The sequence below is a fragment of the Microtus ochrogaster genome, chromosome 6 (genome assembly GCF_000317375.1).
Source record: "Microtus ochrogaster isolate Prairie Vole_2 chromosome 6, MicOch1.0, whole genome shotgun sequence".
NCBI lineage: Eukaryota > Metazoa > Chordata > Mammalia > Rodentia > Cricetidae > Microtus > Microtus ochrogaster.
This window is the reverse complement of record NC_022013.1, coordinates 64652881-64672031: the sequence shown is the minus strand read 5'-3', so window position 1 is coordinate 64672031 and position 19151 is coordinate 64652881. Positions and strand designations below refer to the sequence as shown.

Below are 19151 nucleotides of genomic sequence, written 5' to 3'. Positions count from 1 at the left end.
AAAAAGCTACATGCAGCAAACAAGAGCTGAGCTTCACAGATATGAGCTCTCCTTGGTGGACCAAACCTTCACAGAGTGGTAGGGATTCTGAGGGTTAGGGACAGGAAGAAGTAAGGCCTGAGATTTCTCTATGCCATTGGCAGACAAGCCTGTCCAGTTATTAAGAACTGGGGTCCTAGAAGGTGGAAACATGGGGTCACAGGGTTGTGACCTGCCCTTTCCTCAGGATCTTGTCATCTGTTTGGAGGTGACTGGATGAAGAAGCCCAGTAGGCCAAACATAGCGAGAGGGGAAGGAGACAGGGAGGGCCTTGTTGGCCCCGAGCCCGTACCGTGATATCGTGGTACAGTGACTTGCCATACATCCGCTTATACTCTGCTCGGATATCCAGGAGGTCAGTCTCGCTTCGAGACACCATGATGCGAATCAGAGTTCGGTCTTTTGTTCCTGCTCCCTGAAGAGTCACAGAGATAAGAGTATGCAATGGGGCTTCCCACCCTCCCACGAATCTTCTACACGCAGCCCCCTGTGAACCCCTTAGACCCAGAATACTCTAAGATGTCTTAGATCAGGGACCCCTAGACACAAGCACTACATACCCGCATAGCCTTGTTGAGTCTTTCAGCAAAGAAGGCGGGGGTGTTCTTCAGGCATTTCACTACAAAAGGAACACAGTATGAGGTCTGCAGGACCAAGGAGGGCACACACTGGACATCAAATCTGGCACAACCTACCTACTTCTCTTTCCTGCTGGCTCTATCCCGTGAATATGGCTCCACACGAACTAGGACCATCAACCTAACCCCTTTCTTGGCATCACTGGGCAAAAACCACCGGGACTGGGCAGAGTGGGGACTTAATGATGAAAAGAGGCACCAACTTTATGGGTGCCTAGGCATGAGGGGGTCAAACAGAAAGACCCTCATGGAAGAAAAGGAAAGCTAAGGGGATGTGGTGTTTTTCTCAGACTATGCAAGGAAATGAGGATCTATTGTCTGTTCTAGTCAGAAAGAGCCAAGAAAAACATACTAAAAGAAATGGCGCAAACTGATTTCTCCTGGCAAGTATAAAGAGAGGTGGCAAGGGCTGATGGGCAAGAACCCAACTCCACATTAGGGAGAGGTTCCCAGAGCCTCCAAGATCTGCTGTAGAGGGCACAGCGCTGCGAGAGGCACTCCCCATGCTGGAAGCTTGGCCAGCATTCCCTAGAACGGGCCCTGTTTTGCTGTTGCAAGTAAAAAAATCTTTCCATGTGTTTCTATCACAGACAGCTGACAATTGCCTGCATGGACGTATTTTTGGAATAAACTTGGCAGGATGTGAGTCACCTTCCTCCAGGAGAGCAGTTGGACAGGCCCCCACTAATGCCCACACTGTAGCTCGGTTCTGCAGAGCAGCACTGCAAACACAGACTCCTCTGTCCCAGAGGCCAGGGACTCATGGATTCCCACCAGACAGATGGTTCGGATTAGCGAACTCAGATTCTGTGGTTCTCTCACTACACCACCTTCGACCACAGGACACTGAGCACCCAGTGGGCGGGCAGGCAGGCAAATGAAGCTCCAGACACCTACCCACAGCCAGCATTCCCTGCTCCAGGTCCCCAGACATCTCCCGGCAGATGCTCTTCTCAATGTCTCGGCCCGTCATCCTCTGATACTCGTTGAAAACTAGGAGGAAAGTAGAAGGAACATGTTATATTCTGAATCATGTTCTCTCAAATTTCCATGTTGCAGTCCTGACCCTCAGCACCCCAGGATAAACGCCATGCTGGCAGGACCTGAGCCTAGCTAATCGGCGGCATCCACAAACAGGTCAGGTATGTGTGTGAACCAACAAATCTCGGTCTGAGACAGCTTGACTTAGGGGCCTCTGCCTTTTACTTTTCACACACAACCACAGCTCTCTCCAAGTCCCACTAAGTACGACGGACTTTGTAACCAACAAGGATCTGTGGTAGAGGACTCCACTCTCCCGTATGTCCATGTGTTCTGAGTTTATTTAAGTCACACAGGGCCAACCTACGCCTTTCACTACACTGCCATAATAAATGCATTTCTGTTTTTTGTGTGTGATGGAGCCACATCATATAAACCTTCTGGCTTTAAGGGACCCCCGTCTCAGCCGCTCAGGTAGCTAGGATTACACATGTCACTACCTAGAGTATTTCTTGACTGATGATATTTACACAGGAGCTTGTTGGACAGCATGTCATCACAAACTGTGAACATCTATGCAGGAGGAGACTATGTGGGGACACAGGAACAAGAGACTTACCCAGAGAGAGAAGCTGCAGAAGAAAACAACCCTGACAAGCTTACTGGCATCCAAAACTCTAAGAAAACATATTCTCGTTGCTTAGGCCCAGCCCAGTACTGTCGCACGAGAAGTCCTGCCTCCTTCACCTCTGCCCTGGGTCTGCTATAGTGCAGCTCACAGGAAGCCACACCCTCTGCCTTAAGTTTTATGCTATCAGGGCAGTCGGTCTGCTTACCCATCTTGACACCCTCTGCTCTCTTCCGCAAATCTCCAAATTCCCAGCCTGCTCTACCCCACTGTGAGCCATGACCCACTCAGACACAATAACCCACATTGTTCTGTCATGCTGAAAACCCTTCATTATAAACCCAAGAGCTGTTGACTGCCACGGAACAAGCTGCTGGCTCCTACAAGAAGAAGCAACACTAGAGCCCACTGAGGGATGCTAGAGAGTCAGGTTTAAGAATGTGGCCTCTGAGAAGCTGCCCGTGCTCCAGTAGAGGGCACTACATCAATGGACAGAACAATGTACTAGTGACGCTAAGTGGTATAGATATGATAGAGAGACAGAGACAGAGAGAGAGAGAGAGAGAGAGAGAGAGAGAGAGAGAGAGAGAGAGAATATAACATAGCTGGGTGTGGTGGCACATGCCTTTAATTCCAGCTCTCAGAAAGCAGAGTTTGAGGCCAGCCTGGTCTGCACAGCCAGTTTGAGGCCAGCCTGGTCTACATAGCCAGTTTCAAACTTAACAAACTCACTCATTGGCCTCGTGCCAACCCTGAGACTGAGAGAACACCTCTCCCGTCCTGTGTGTCCAGGTAGGAGGCCCTGGGACACAAGCTGCAGTGCTATGATCCTTACCTCACCCCTCCCCTGCAGCTCCTACAACCTTAGCTGTCCTATACTCTGCTGGCAGGGCCTCTCTCTAGTCTTCCTCCCAAGAAGACCTTCTCATAATCCCAAGGCCTCAGATACTTGAGCCCCCACAGCCCCCAACCTTCCAAGCCCAAGACCTCTCCTGACATCCGGGCTCATCAGCTCATCAGCATTACCTTTCTGATGTCCTCTGCTCTATTCCGCCCACAGCTCCTAATCTCAGCTGAGGGCCACTGCCTTTCCACTTGCTCAGCTGATGGAATCCTCGTCCTCCTAGGCCGCCTGACTCCAACACACCATGTCCAGCTTACCCACAAGCAGGCTGGACTCTAGTCCCTTCTACCCCAACTCTCTATCCAGGCTACCACTGTCTCCTGCTCAACTGTGAATCCTTCACCCTCTTTTCTTCACACCTGATGCCCAAGGTCACCTAGGGAATCTGGCAGCATGTTGTCGTCTAAGCGCCCCCCCCCCGTGACTCCTGGCCTTCTCAGGATGAACCCCTAACTCCCTGAACTGTCAGCAGAGTTCACCACCTGATCCTGCCTCCTGCTACCATCATTCTATCTGCTCCAGATACGCGAAGCCCCTTGGCTGTTCCTGGGCCATGCTGGAAAATCTTTGCACCTATCTTGCTCAGGACTTTGAATCTCACAGTCTTATACCAGAGAGGACTAAGCCAACCCTCCCTGAACTCTATCCCTTCACCTTCTATCTGGTTCCAGTCCGTTCTTTTTCTGTTCCAGGCTGTACTGAATACTTGTCTCCTGACATGAAGCTGAACCCATGAAAACAGACTACACCTGATAGAAACCTACTTTTACATATTCAATAAGTAAATGTTACCCTGCAGTGCGGGAATGTCTTTTCTTTTTGTTTTGTGTTTATTTGTTGCTACTAAGGGGAAAGGCACATGCCCTGTGTGTGAAGGTCAGAGGAGAACTGTGCTTCTGCCTGCTGGACCACTGCTTTCCCCACGCTGACATCCCTCATTTCAGTGCACGGCAACCTACTTCCTCGTCTTTTCCTTTGTCCTACAAGCAAAGTTTGCAGGAAATGTTTTCAGTGTCTTTTAGTGAAAATCCTTTAGTGAAAATCCATGCAGAGACACCAGCCGAATATCCTGTAGGCTTTCTCCATGTACTGCCCTGTCTGCCCTCCCCTGGCTGACCCAGGGCTGTCTTACCTGCCACCAGGTGCGCCCGGCTCCTCGCGCACAGAATTGCATTGAACTTGGACTCATCTGTTCCTAGGCGGTTCTCCCCGGCTGCATACAACTCCTGGATAGGGAGGAAGATGCATGTATACAGCAAGTAGGTCCCAGGCTCAGATCACCTAGGCAGCATTTAGCTCTGCAGAGCCCATGGAAGGGCAGGGCCCTGGAGTAGAAGCGCAGGTCTTCTGAACCCTGCAAGCTGCGCTTGCTGCAGACCCAGACTCGGCTATCCACATCCTCTCATCTGCCCATGTGGAGCACAGAGGATTCTGAGACCAGAGCCCAGCGCCACAAAGGAGGGAAGAGAAGCCTGGACTCAAGTCCTAGCTCGGAAGCAGCTTGCTAGACGCGGCTCTGGCTCCTGGGCCTCGATCTTCTTATACAGAAAATATAAGGATTAGATCTGACTTGAGATCATGACTCTGAAGCCCAAGGGGTCTTATGGAGAAAAAGATGAGCGGGAAAACTAGAAGGGACCCCAGCCAGCTCCTCAGAGCAGCACTTCTTAGCAATAGGAAGGAGTGCAGGTCCTTGGCTGACAGGCCAACATCTCAAGAGAAGCCAGTTGCCAGATTTCTATGTGACATTCATTTCCCAATCACGAAAAGCAGCTTCCCCCTCTTTAAGAAATACTTGGGATGATGATAACTATCACACTTAAAAACCAATTATGAGCCAGGTGGTGGTGGCACACGCCTTTATTACCAGCACTCGAGAGGCAGAGGCAGGCGGATCTCTATGAGCTCGAGGCTAGCCTGGTCTACAGAGTGAGTTCTAGGATAGCCAGAGCTACACAGAGAACCCATCTCAGAAAAAAACAAAAACAAAACAAACAAAAAACTAAACAAAACTAGTCCCCGGAATGGAGATAGCTCAGCAGTGAACCCAACACCTTCTTCTGACCCCACACCACAGGCACCAGGCATACATATAATTCACAGACATGCATGTAGGCAAGACATTCATCAATATAAAAACAAATCTTTAAAAAAAAAACAGATGTGGGGCTTCCCCCAGCCCTTTCTCCATGGTTTATTACATGTATCATGTTTGTTGAATTGGGCATCAGAGCTTTTTAAGACCTATGAAGGTTTGAACCACAACTATTTGCCAATCAGCAAGCAACCTTGCCCCAGACAGTCATGAAGTTAAGGGCACTGATGCCCTGGGACACTGTCAGGTTGAGATCTGAGCAGGTCAAGAAGGGAGAAGAGGGCAGAAGCCAGCCTTTCCCAGAAGGCTGGGGGAGGCCCGGCCACCTGCTAAGAAGGCAGGACAGACTGAACTGCCCAGCGGGTAGTAATTCAGATATGCCTCTTCCGCCTTCAACTCATAAAGCAATAATGACGAAGTTTAAGGATTTAGGGCTAAGGTGACAGCTCATTTCTAAGTCCGCAAACTCAGGAGCTGGATAGACAGGCACCTTCACACACCTAACAGTACCTACATGGGAAAGTACCCTATTGCGGCAAGTTCCACACCCCTGTGATCTGCTGCAGCATTTATTACCCTGGGAAACCCAGAGGGCTGGGGGCCTGTTCAAGTATCTGAGCCCCTCAGAAACACGGAACCGACCAGTGTCTACCGCTCTTCCCACCACTGAGAACCTAACCACAAAGCAGGAGGTGTGGCCCAACTCTAGTTTATAGCCCGCAGTTGGCCACCATACGCACCTGGACATCTCTCTGCACAAGGGACATGTCCACGTTTGTGCTCTCATCACGGTTTCCCTGAAAGGAACGAGGCTGTAAGGTCAAGCCACTTTTCGGAAGATCACACCCTTCCCTCCTCATTCATCTGCCAGTGCTTTGATGCACCCCCTCTCCTCTCCCGCCTTCCAGTTTCCTCTCCAACATCCCATTGTGAGGAAGGTACCTGAGAGAGAGAGATGAGGAGCCGCTGGAAGTGTCCTGATGTGTCACTTCGAATGGCCTCCTCCAGAGTCTTTTTAAATTCTGAAAAACACACACCAGGCCTGCTATCTCTAAAGATATAGTTAGCAGGGGGAGGGGGGATTGGCATGACAAGGGTCCATGGGTCTCACTCAGACTGGAGGCGACAGGTGCCCCGTCGAACCTTCTAGGATCATATAAGTTTACGACTCCAGGCTGATCTGACCTCTGGTCAGGCCTGGCCCAAAGCCCACAAGATTTTCCCCACCCTTCCCAACCACAGGCACCTGCCCTGTATGTAAACAGCGTGCAGGGCTAGGCTTTGGATCAAAGCCCAGAGAGTTGGGCATGAAAGGAAATAGGGGACAAAGAGGCCAAGGACATTGAAGCTTCGGAAGCAAAACCATCTGTAAAGAGCAGAGGCCAGGGAGCTTCCAACCTGTTTTGTAGGCTCTGTTTAGTTCCTGGATGTGCTCATTACTTCGGGAAGCGAGGATTTCGATCAGGCAGGCCTCATCAGTACCAGCTCCCTATGGTAGCAGAGAATGTAACAGACCTCTTGCTGGTGACTGGGCCCTCACTAGCATCCAGAAGGGCATCAGCAACAGAGGCCCCCCAACACAGACACACATACCCCACTCATGCCTGAGAAGCCAGCTTCCCTCCCAGCCCTAGAAAATGAGATAAGGACACAGTAAGCACCACACGTGGGGTCATCCCCATGCACCAGGAAACTGAATGAGAAAAGGGGAAGTGTACAGTGACTATCCCACGCCACACCCAGCTGAGTCAGGCTGAGGTGCACATCAAAGTGTTTCTGCCAAGTTCTGGCCCTGAGTGAGATAGTGAACGGCTGCAGAAAAAGTCCAAAAGTACGATTGTAACGGATACGAAAAAGCTAGAGTCCCGAGTGAACTGTCTGGAGACATCTAGGAAAAGAAGCCAGAAGGGACAAAAGGAATGGCTGTGCCCCGGACGGCAGGAAGGTAGAAAACAGGATGGAGGCCTGGCTTTTGTAGCAGCCTGAATCTTAGCTCTGCAGCTCACTGTGCAACCTCCAGCAAGTTTCTTGTCTATAAAGGGAGTGTATGTGTGCCTACCTCCCAAGGAGTCCTTAGTGGGACGGAATGGGCTAATTTGTGAAGAACATCTAGCTGACGTGTGTTTCATGATACCACGGCTGGCATGCTACTGACTTACAAAGGATGGGCACATTTGCACCTTAGCCAAATCTCCCTGTATGTCCTGAAAGAATATCCACTGTCTCCTCTCACGGTGCTCAGGGACACAACAGCTATTCAGCACACCTGTGATGTTCTAGCATTCCGCCAACTTCTCCTAAAACTGGAGGTGGGTTCTGAACACTCCTAGGCCAAGGCCATTGTCATCCTATCTGTCCTTAGCTCCCTCTAGTCTACAACAGGCACTGGATTTCAGTGGTCTTCTCTCCCTTCCAGACCACATACCAAGCTCTCAACCTCTAGCGGAAGTGGAATCTGTTGTGCCCAGCATGCCTCTGAGCGAGTAGCTCCATCAGGGTGCCATGTAGGGACCCACCTCTACTCACAGGACACACAGCCAAGTGGCTGTAGAGCCCACACAGACCTAGGAAGACAGACAGTCAAGTTAAGTCGCAGGAAAAGGCCCCGTGAGGAATTTGGGTTCTTCTGGAGTTGGATGTCTGGGAGGGGGCAGATGTGGGGACAGACATCTCTGATACTGCACAGGACAGACATCTCTGATACTGCACAGGACAGACATCTCTGATACTGCACAGGACAGACCCAGCAGCCAGGAGAGTGAGGTGGTGCTCAGAAAGCAGTGGAGACGAAGGCAGAGGTCTCTGTCTGTGTTCCAGCTCTACCACTCCCATCCCTAACGGGGAGGTGTTCTTCTCTGCTGCTCTGGCTCCTCAGACACGCTGCTATTTGCCAGCAAGGGTTCTACTGGGTGAGAATCATCAACAACAGCCTTAAACCCCTTCTGTTATCTGTAACTCCATAACCCCAGCCTGGTCCTCTCCTGCGATGGAGACAGATAGTCCCTGTGAGGAATAACGTTACCTGCCTCTCTAAAAAACTACTATGCACTCCTTCTAAGTCTCATGGGCTGTAGCCAGGAATGCCCAGAAGTCAGGGTAGGCAGCACCTAGTGAGTAGGTAACACATCACTCAGTCCTATGCACACACGTGACGGCAGGCACCCACAAGCACAAGGACACACCTTGATGGCTTCCTTTATCTCACAGACATCAAACAGGACCGGGGTCTTCATCAGGGCCAGGATAGTCTTCTCAAAGTTTCCTGACAACTCTGATTTTAGGTCTTTGATCAAATCCTGATTGGACACACAAACAAAATACACAGCTGCAGAACACTGCAGACGAAGGGGCTGAAAGTATCAGTCCAGCCATGGGAAGAAGCCTGAGCAAGAGCACTAACATATTCCGTATTAATGTACTTTACCTAAGACTCAAAACCCAGGGAGCTCATAACGCAAGCTCCTTAATCCTTTTCCACCAAAGCTCTTCCATTAACTAAACCTCCTGGGTCCCCTGCAAGCAGAGGAGGGGAAATGGAGGCTGGGTAGGGGGGAAAAAATGACCTATCTACATACTTGATTAGGCAAAGCCAAAGCTAGACCCTGAAACAACCCTAACTAAGCCTGCTGTCCATCCTGGAGATCTAGTCCTATGAGGTCCCAGTTCCCGGAAAAGCAGAGTGAGTGGGCCTGTAGCTATGCTGGTTGTAGGCCCTGGAGCTGGGCTTAGGAGAAGCAGGCCTCAGCCGTCTTCCTGCATTCCCCTCTGCCCCTCACCTTGCCATAGGCTGTCTTGAAGGACAGAAGGATCTGCTGCCGCTGCTTGTTAGAACGGCTCCCTAGACAATCGATGATGGCTTGTTCATCCGTTCCTAAGACAGAGGAAGGAGGAGGCATGCTGCAGGTTAAGAGGATGCTCTACGGTGTGGCCATGGGCTCTCCAGTCATTCTCCTGGACATCTAAGACAGCTCTTCTTTCATCTCCCTGGCCAGGCTTGCCTACCCCTCCCACACAGTGAACTGCCCAGGGATCTGCCTGCCTCTGCCTCAGTCTAGTCTCTTACCAAAGCCCTTCATGGCCTTCCGAAGGACCTCAGCATCTCGCAAGGGGTCAAATCCAGAAGCATCTGTGATGGTGCCTCGGTTTCCATACTACTCAAACAAATAGCCACAGGTAAGATGATCCACCCATGCCACCCTAAGGTACAAGACTCTTCCACCTCCTCCTACACCCCAGATAATGCCCCCCTCTCTAAGAGCTGAGGTATCTAAAGGAAACTCGAAGTCAAAAGTACTAGACATAAGCACCCCAAGGCTCAGGTGGCGATGGTTCTGTTTAGAAACCAGTTACTGTTAGAAGTGGTTACTGGGAAGACAGTAGGTCACTAGGAGTGGAACAGGTCCTTGAAGGGGATATTGGGGCCCATGCCCCTTTCATTCTTTGCTTCCCGTCTGCTAGGAGGTATAGACAGCTTTGATTCACCAACAGCTCCTTACAATGATGTTTTGCCCACACAGGCCCACAGTGACAAGGCCCAAGCAGCCAAAGTCAACCTTCCTCCTTTTAAGGTGTGTTTCCTTCAGGTATTTATACACAGGCTTACTGTTGCCTAGTGAGTGATCTTTTTAGTGGCTAGTATGTGCTGGTCATCAAGGCAGTAAGAACATGCTCAGAGAAGAGATAAGGGAGTGGGTACCAGTGCAGAGGAGGAGAGAGTGGGCAGTAGTACAAGGGGAGGAATGGAAGGAAGGAGAGGTAAAGGACCCTGTCTAAAAGTAGTAAGCCAGCACACACCACTAGCCCCGTGTTTGGCTGGTTTGGTCATGTAACCATGACAATGAATTCTAGGCATCGCAAACATGCACTGCTCTCCAGAATGAGCCCAGATAAACCCTGGCAGAACTGCTAATCTTCTCTACTCAGAGAGGATTCTGAGAATCCTTTACATTTGTCTAGGGGGCCACATAATGGGCCTGTTGGACATGAGGCCATGAGACTGACGCCTTAGGAGTCATCTCACACTACGAACAACGAGGGCAGTGCTTCCTGACCTTAAGGAGTATGCCCTGGGGTGGGGAGCACAAGAGAAATCAGCATGGTTTTGCTAAAACAGTCTGCTGTAACTAGAGGCCTGAGCTTCTCCTTTGTGCCTTCAATGCCCCAAGGCCTTGCTGGCTGGACCAGAGTCCATCCTTTGAACTCAATTTGGACAGCACTCACCTGGGCTGGAGGAACAGCAGGAGTAACGGTACCGGATCCTGAGTATCCTGGATAACTTGGCACTGGCTGCTGCCCAGGGGGTGGCATCGGTGACTGTCCAGGATAGGTCATTGGAGGCTGTCCAGGATAGGCCCCTGGGGTTTGCTGCCCAGGGGGTGGCATGGGTTGGCCTGGCACAGGGGCCCCTGGGTATGATGGATATGAGGGCATCCCAGAAGGTGGGTTTCCCCCTGGGGGTGGGTACATTCCATAAGGAGGGACAGGCTGCTGGGCAGGAGGGGGCTGCCCAAAGCCACCAGGGGGGACTGGAGGATAGCCACTCCCAGGAGCTCCAGGATACAGGTTTGGCATGTTGGCGCCTCCAAATGTCCCAGACATGTTGCTTGCCTGCCAAGTACACAAAGTAGAGCCTGAGACTCATAGGCCCAGAAAGGCCAGTGCCCTGCCTCTCTACCCTTATGGAGTTTAGCAATGGCTCTAGGTAAGGAGCCCCCTACCAGAACCGCCCCTCCCACGGCACTATGTACACCTAGCAATGAATGCAGACATCATTCCACTTGCTCAGTCCTATCACCACCCCACTGGGACAAGAAAGGCAGTCCTACCATGGATGATGGGTACACTTGCTCAGTGAGCAGAGCGACTGGACTCTGACATGGATCGCTCTATATATAAACCAGACTCTCCAACCCTTCTGGATATGGAAACATGGAAGATGAGGCTGCTTCTTTCAACTAAGACTAATTGGGCACAGCCAACCACTCAAGAACCCAGAAAGTAGAGGGGCCCCTTCTGTAGGCATGGGGTGGCCCCATCACACGAGTTTGCTAATAGTCAATTGAGGTAGGTGGGGCTTGGGTAGCTTGCATGTGCCCAGAACAAAAGACTGAATTGAATCTTCACCTCAGCCTCTGATGCCCAATGCAGAATGGGTCCCACCATCTTCATCCCTCACTTCCCTTCGTCAACCACAAAGACCTATTCTTCACTGTCCCCAAGCTCAGCAGGCCCATGGCCATCTCAAGGACTGGCTGTTCCTAGACATTGACAAAGCACATTTCTCTACCATGTCGGATCTTGGTTCAAAGTCCCTTTTCATCTCCCACTTTAAGGTCTTCAGTCTACAGTGCCCCACCAGCACCTCTGACCCCTCCTCCCTGTACTAGGGATTGAATCCATGGCTTCATGCATTATAGGCAAATGCTCTATCACTAACCATTATATCCCTATCTCTTTTTACTTCTTACTTTGAGACAATGACTCACTATGTTGCCCAGGCTGGCCTTGAACTCACCCTGTAGCCCAAATGGACCATGAACTTGAGATCCTCCTACTTTAGCCTTCCAAGAAGCTAAGATCATAGGCCCATGCCATCAGGGCCATGTTTGTATTTCCTATCTTCCTTACTCTTTTCTCCCCTTCTCTTACCCACCCTCTCTGTTCTTCCTTTTGATTCTTCTCTTTTGAGGCAGGGTTTTTCTATGTTGCCCAGGCTGGGCTGGAACTTTTAGTCCTCATGAATTTACTTACAGAATGCTAAGTGCATGCCACAATGCTCAGAAACACCTGTCACTTTCCAATATCGCCATCTGGTAACACAAGTTATTTTCTGTCTCCATTCCAGAGATGCTAAGCATGTATGACCTCCAGATACACATGGAGGTCAAGGTTATATGCTGTTTACCTTGTTAGAGTCAGAATCTATCTGGGATCACCATGTAGGCTAGTCTGGCTAGTCAGCAAACCCAGTGGATCTGCCTGTCTTCACTTCCCTAGCACTAGGATTACAAGGACTACCACACCTGGCTTTTTTCAGGAATTGAACTCTGGGCCTAAGGCTGATAAAATAAGCACTTGACTACCTTATCTCCCAGCCCAGAGATTTTGTTTGCTGTATTTGGGTGTCTACTAGTTGCACTGTTCCCATTAAGGGCACATTTGTTTTCTGATTATAAGATGCACTCTTCTAGGGTTAGAGAGATGGCTCAGAGATTAAGAGTGCTGGCTGCTCTCTTAGAGGTCCTGAGTTCAATTCCCAGCAACTACATGGAGGCTTACAACCATCTATAGCAAGAACCGGTACCTTCTTTTGGCATGCAAACATACAGGCAGACAGAATATTGTGTACACAATAAATAAATCTTTTAAAAAAATACACTCTTCTAAAAGCAAAACAACAAATAAAAACAAGTACAGCCTAACCTACCTGCGACATGACCGCCAAGTCCCAACCAAAACAGAATCTGTAAGTCTAACACCCCCATACCTCTCCACAACCACCCTCTCTTCCCTCCAGGATTTGTGCTCAGCTCATGAGACATTCTCAAGAAATTTCCCACAGGTACCAGCCTTACCCAACCTCCCAGAACCAAAGAGACCTGAGAAGATCATCAGCTCAAAGAATCTCTACCCCACATATAGATGGAAAATTGACGCCTGGAGAGGGGCGGTAAGCAGATGACCCTCATATTCTAAGTTTCTGCTCAGAACTCTGCTCACATAGACAGGCATGAGGTATCTCTGGAGCCTTGATCTCTATAGCCCTGCAGCCACTAGCCCAGGGTACTTTGGCAGGGGCCTGACTCACCATGCCTGAGAGGTAGTCCTGGTTGAACTGCCCTGCATAGTTGGCCACGTTATCCAGTCCGATGGGGGGCATGCTGGGAGGAGGAGGATAGGCAGCCCCTCCCCAGGGACCGCCACCTGAAAGCAACACCAAACTCATCAGCTCACATACCTGGCCCAAAGAAAGGGCAGAAAGGGCTGCAGAGGAACATGCTGCGGTAGTCAAGCAGGGATTCATGCCAATGTTATAAATACCCAGAAAGACTGGAGCAAGAGGGTCAGGGGAAGGAGAGGAACGTTCGTTCCCTTATTCCAGGGAAAAAGGCCGTTTCAGCCCTCTGTGGGGATCCAAGTAAGCTTTGTCCTCTCAAAACCAGCACCATGGGGAGAGAGAACAGATACAGGTTTGGGCTCTGTGCTGAGCATGTGACAGCAGGGAGCTCCACAAATGCTAAGGATTCTCAGACTGTCAGAGGACACAGACACCATAAAAGACAGTAGCAAGGAGCTGGCTGGCTGTGCATCATGGGCAAGGCGCTCAACCGCTTTCATTCATATTTGCAGACAACTGGAGACGATGACAAGCGTGATGTCAGGCTGCTGAGGTAAGGGCTGAGCCAGAAATGTGGTCTCACCCAGGGCTTTCTAATCCCAGGAGCATGCCATCACAACAGCAGAATGTCTGCTGGAGAAGGGACGGTTTCAGAAGGAAGATAAGCCCTGCGGCCTCCCTATGTGAGTAGTGTCACCTTATCACCACGGCTCTCGGTAGCTACAGGGAGGGACAGACAGGAAGGGACAGTGAAGCAACCCTTGGTATTGGCCTCAGCAGAAGAGAATCCAAAACCATACTCCTTGAAACAGGGTAGGTGGCTAGAAGCAGTACTTTGGTGGGCACTCCTACAGGCTGTCAGTACAGCCAGGGGAGGAAAAGAACCTTGAAACTACCTTGCAAAGGAGAAAGAGTCTCAGAGTGTGGCAGGCCTTTCTCAGCTAATAAGGCCCTCCCAGAACCAGCCAAATCCAAATTGGAGAGCCAGCCACTGTCCCAACGGGTGACCCCTCTGGGGCCTAAGAGAACCAAACTCCATCTTTTTGCACAAAGGATCCACCCAGGCCCTCTTACCTGGAGCAGCTGGAGGGTAACCACCTGCAGGTGGAGGGTAGCCTGGGTAGCTCATGGTTAAACCTGGAAAAGAAGGAAAAGTGTATTCAGATTACAATGAGCATGCTCCTCACCAGGCCTGCTGGGATCTGCTTCTTGGAACACAATCCCCTGCCAGCCCCCTACAGGAGGGATTAATTCCCCTGTGCACCAGTGCAATCCAGTCCACTTCCCTGCTGGACCTCCAGTTAGGTCAGGCCCACCCCAAGGATACAGGAGGGTACAATCCCACAAGCCAGCGAGGTTCCTTGACAGCTGCTCCCCCAGGCCTGGTCTGCTCTGATAATCATATTCTAGATAGAGCTCTGCCTCAGGCTCCATGTGTTCCTGTCTCATCTTTCTTGTCCTTATCACTATCCTTCCCACAGCAGGGGAGAACCCCATTTTTCTGCATCCCATCTACAACTCTCAAGCTTGCCACAGCAAACACCCCCACTCCCCAGCCCCAGGATCAGACCCAAACCGCAAGTATAGAGCAGCTGCTGCACACTCTGTAAATGGCTGATCGATGCCTCTCCTGGGCATTCCATTCTCTAACAAAAACAACACGGTTATATAGGAGTCATCATTCAGAACCAAGAGATATGCTCAGGAAGGCCTGTCTGCTACAGAGCAGTGAATCAGGGCAAGTATCAAAGCCCAAAGAAAGAGAAAGAGTTTCATGGAGATGAGCCAGTAAGAAGCAGATGGGACACCTGCTCTCACAGTCCTCTGTACACAGGTCTTCAGCAACGCCCCATGTCAATTAAAATGCTCAGGAGGAACAGAGATCAGCACAGCCCCACAACCTGCCTGCTCTTGCCACACAACAGCTGCTGCAGCAATAAGCTCAAAGGTTCAGGGCAAGGTCACGTGAGGAAATTCACGGCCTCAACAGTCATGTCCACAGGTTCTAGGAGAGCCACTCTGTTCTCATACATTGGCATCTGAATTATGCCAAGGGATTGTAAAATATCATGGGTTCGACCATCAATTTCTATTCTGAGTAAGCTCCCAGGTGATGGTATTAGATCTAGGATCCCTACCTTAATAACTGTCTATAGAGACTGTTCACTTAAAATAGTCTAGTTACGGGCTGGAGAGATGGCTCAGCGGTTAAGAGCATTGCCTGCTCTTCCAAAGGTCCTGAGTTCAATTCCCAGCAACCACATGGTGGCTCACAACCATCTGTAATGAGGTCTGGTGCCCTCTTCTGACCTGCAGGCATACATGCAAAACAGAATATTGTATACATAATAAATAAATAAATATTTAAAAAAAATAGTCTAGTTACCCAGCATGTCTACCTTGAAGAACTGAGTATGTTGTCCCAAGGACATTACAGAATTTCTCTAGGGTACCACTAGCCCCCACCAAGTGGACCTGGCTTTCAGCCCACTTACTTTGGTCACTGGGTCCAGAGGGGACAGTAGACAATACAACAGGAAATGAGGTGATACCTTCATGGCCATGGACGGAACTAGAACTGGTAGCCTGTCCTTTACAAAGCTAGTCTACTCAGGCCCTCTACAAGAGCAGCCAGTGATCTTAACCACGGAGCCATCTCTCCAGCATACAATCTTTTTCATTTTTAAAGTAGAAACATGCAAACCAAGAGGTGTGGGTACACATATGCACAGACCACCCTTGGCACTGTACACAAGGCACCGAGGAATGCTAGTTGCCTCTGAAAGAAAAACAGGCTGGAGGTGAAGCTCACTTTCCATGGGCAGACCCTACACATTCATGGTTGCCTAATAAAAGCAACTTTAAGAAAAGGTTCAATTCAGACAGGCATTTATGTCTAACCACACACGAAGCTACCCCCGGTGGCTCTTTCAAAATAAAAATAACGCACACAGGGTTTATTCAGCTCAGACATCCAGGACATGGGAGGATAGTCCTCCCCCTCCTGGAAGAGCTGCCGGGCAGTTTCCTGGCAGGAGTAGCATCTGTCGCCTGGAAAGAAGCCTACCCTCAAGGCTCATTCTATCTACGGTTAATTCCACTGCAGAATTCAGTCCTGCCATGACCCTGGCCCCTTCCCTCCCACAAAACTCTGCAGTCTTTCCTTCTCCAAAGATTCATTTTTCACCTGGAATTGTTTGAGCATGCTCCTTCTTCTCTTTCCCTCTGAGGCTTGTCAGGCCTTAAAACCACGACTAGTCCAGAGATCACAGGACAGGATTGCTGCCTGCAATTGGAGTTTCCTGCTCACTGGATGGGAACATGTGGGTTTTCTGGGTGATCAAGACATCAGGGATTCCTACGAAATTTCTCTTGTGGGTCTGCCCGTTTTCCCATCCTTCCTCAATCTCTGGCTGTGATGACTCACAGTGACCATCTTAATTCTCTCTCTCAGCTGTTTCATAAGCACTGATCTGGTGTACATGGCATTATGTTCCTCTAAGTAAGTGATAAAAATGTGCCAACAGCAGAGACAATCTTGAACTATCATACTGAATTTTCTGCTGATATCTGTTGCTACCACTAAGCCCACATCCCCACCATGTTCAAATGCCAGCTATTATGCTGTTATGGCTTGAATCTGAAATGTCCCCTCCAGGCTCAGAATTTGAATACCTGTTCTCAAGATAGATATTTCTGAAGGCTGTAGAAACCAGGAGGTAGAGCTGCTGAAGGAAGTAGGCCAATAGGGACAGTCTTTGGGTTAGCTAGCTCCATGCAATTTCCTGTCCTGCTTTCTTGACTTCCTAGTCTACAGTGATGTGAGGAACCCCTGCACCCCACGTCAATATTGCCATGCCTTCTCCACCATGACAGCCTAAACATTCCCTCTCTCAAATTTTCTCTCAGATATTGTACTCACTCCAGTGAGTAATTAACACATGTGTGTAACACCCTGCAGCTCACCCACCTACTAATTCCCAGGCAGGAGTCACCTGCTCAGAGGCGAGACCCTCAGGCTCTAGTGAGTTCCCAAGGGAACTCAGCATCTAGGGACCGTACCACCCTTCTCAGCTCTAGCTCTCCATGACAAACAGGAATGCGGTGAGCTACCTGCTACCTTCCACCTGACCGAGGTCTTTCTTCTACTGTATCCTTCAACAGAGAAGAAGACTGCATGGGAGGGAGATACTTCCCATGGCTGAAGTGATTTGGACAGCCAGTCATGTCCTGTCCCATATGCCCGCTTCTGAACATAGCACTCAAAATGGGACACCTCCTGCCTTCTGCGAAGGACAGACACCTGGCCCTGATTCTAATAACCCTGCCTACAGAGAACATGTAGCCTCTGGTTCTGACTCTCTCAGGGATGTTACAGCAAAAACATCACCCTTCCTTCCTCACTGGAACTATGTAAATACAGCGGCTGGGTAGATTCATCCAGCTGCAGCCCTCTCCAGCTTAAATACATGTGTCTTAGCTAGAGTTTCTACTGCTATGATAAACACCATGATGAGTAACTCAGGAGGAAAGGGTTTATTTTGGCTATTCGTCATCAAAGGAAATCAGGATAGGAACACATATAGGACAGGAACCTAGAGGCAAGGGTTGATGCAGAGGCCATGGAGGGGTGCTGCTTACTGGCTTGCTACCCATGGCTTGCTCAGCCTGCTTTCTTGTAGAACCAGGACCACCAGGGCAGGGATGGCCCCACCCACAATGGGCTAGGCCCTCACCCATCAGTCACTAATCAAGAAAATGCCCCGCAGGCTTGCCTACAGCCCAACCTTATTGAGGCATTTTCTCAATTGAGGCTCCTCTCTGGTGACTCCAGCTTGTGTCAAGTAGACATAAAACTAACCAGCACAATGTGTTTCCAAAACAGACCTTTGTGGAACACATTAAAACTTAAGACTGCTGGGCCCCCGCTGAGTGCAGGACTGCTCCTTCACACATGAGCACCCCAGGGGGAACCTGGATCCTGGGAACTAGCAACCCTTAGAACCAAGTCAATAAAGAAACTGGGGGGAGGGCTTCTTTGGGACCGTGAAAGGGCCTATTCCCTAAAGTCATGAATACTCTCCCCAGTGGACCCTTCTATTTCAAGGGTCCCCACCACACAGGCAGAAATCTGGAGAGAGGACAAAGGGAAAGTGTTCCAGAACAGAGTTCCTCTCCCCAGACTCAGTCTCTGCCCCACCACAATGCAGAGCCTTGTGCTTTCCACACTAACAGAAGAGGTGGACACAGGCCTCCAGCCTGCAGTGAAGCTATTCACACCCTCCAGTGGCCAGCCTGGTTTCTAGGGACAGTGAAAAGGAGTGGTAGTGGTACCAGGCCTAAAGCACCGGTCCAGAAGTAGCCTCTCCTCATGTAGAACAGAAACCACCCCTGGCTGATGCTCACAGGCAGAGTTTGGAGAAGTACTCCAGGGCCTAACAGCCCTTGGCACTCAGAAGCAGACAAGTCAGGCCTGATGTTCCCAGGAGATGGTCTGCCACTGTACTTTCTCAGGCTGTTGGTTAAAGGGTCTCTTGCTCTCACACAACACAAATACACAGTTTAAACCACACAGCTCTGACCATCTTTGCTGACTTTTTTTCCTAAGTAAAAGGAAGAAAGCCAGACATGGTGATACACCCTGTAATCTCAATTGCTCAGGAGGTTGAGGCAGGAGGATGAATCCCTTATGGACAAGGATTTAAGGCCAGTCTGGGCAAACAAACTAACAAGAGCCTGTTTCAGATAAAGAAGGAAAAAAAAACCCTACAGAATGACTGAATGTATTCCTAAAAGATACATCCGATCAAGGGACTTATAAAAATATAGCAAAAGACCTCAGAAGGCAGCTCAGCAAAGGGTGTGCAGAGATGACAGTACATGGAAAGGCCCTCGATGTGCCACTGTATATGGAAACAACAAACTGCACAGCTATTAGAACGGCCAGGTCCAGAACAGTGACCCACCAAACACGGGGGTATGGACAACAGTTTCCACACTGCTGTGGGGAATGCCAAATAGTACCAACA

At 49.9% G+C, this 19151-nt stretch overlaps 1 protein-coding gene across 1 annotated transcript in view; it reads right to left on the bottom strand.

Moving 5' to 3' along the window:
* Window positions 1-19151, bottom strand: part of Anxa11 (annexin A11) — a 43223-nt gene that overhangs the window by 1893 nt on the left and 22179 nt on the right. Inside the window, exons 2-14 of the mRNA XM_005348706.3 lie at window positions 14197-14259; window positions 13093-13208; window positions 10506-10892; window positions 9349-9436; window positions 9062-9156; window positions 8468-8581; window positions 6684-6774; window positions 6228-6307; window positions 6026-6082; window positions 4323-4416; window positions 1575-1670; window positions 600-658; window positions 332-454 (exon numbers count right to left, since the gene is read on the bottom strand). Of these exons, the coding sequence (XP_005348763.1) occupies window positions 332-454; window positions 600-658; window positions 1575-1670; window positions 4323-4416; window positions 6026-6082; window positions 6228-6307; window positions 6684-6774; window positions 8468-8581; window positions 9062-9156; window positions 9349-9436; window positions 10506-10892; window positions 13093-13208; window positions 14197-14251 (1455 nt within the window). The 5' untranslated portion in view covers window positions 14252-14259. The remainder of the gene's footprint in view (window positions 1-331; window positions 455-599; window positions 659-1574; window positions 1671-4322; window positions 4417-6025; window positions 6083-6227; window positions 6308-6683; window positions 6775-8467; window positions 8582-9061; window positions 9157-9348; window positions 9437-10505; window positions 10893-13092; window positions 13209-14196; window positions 14260-19151) is intronic.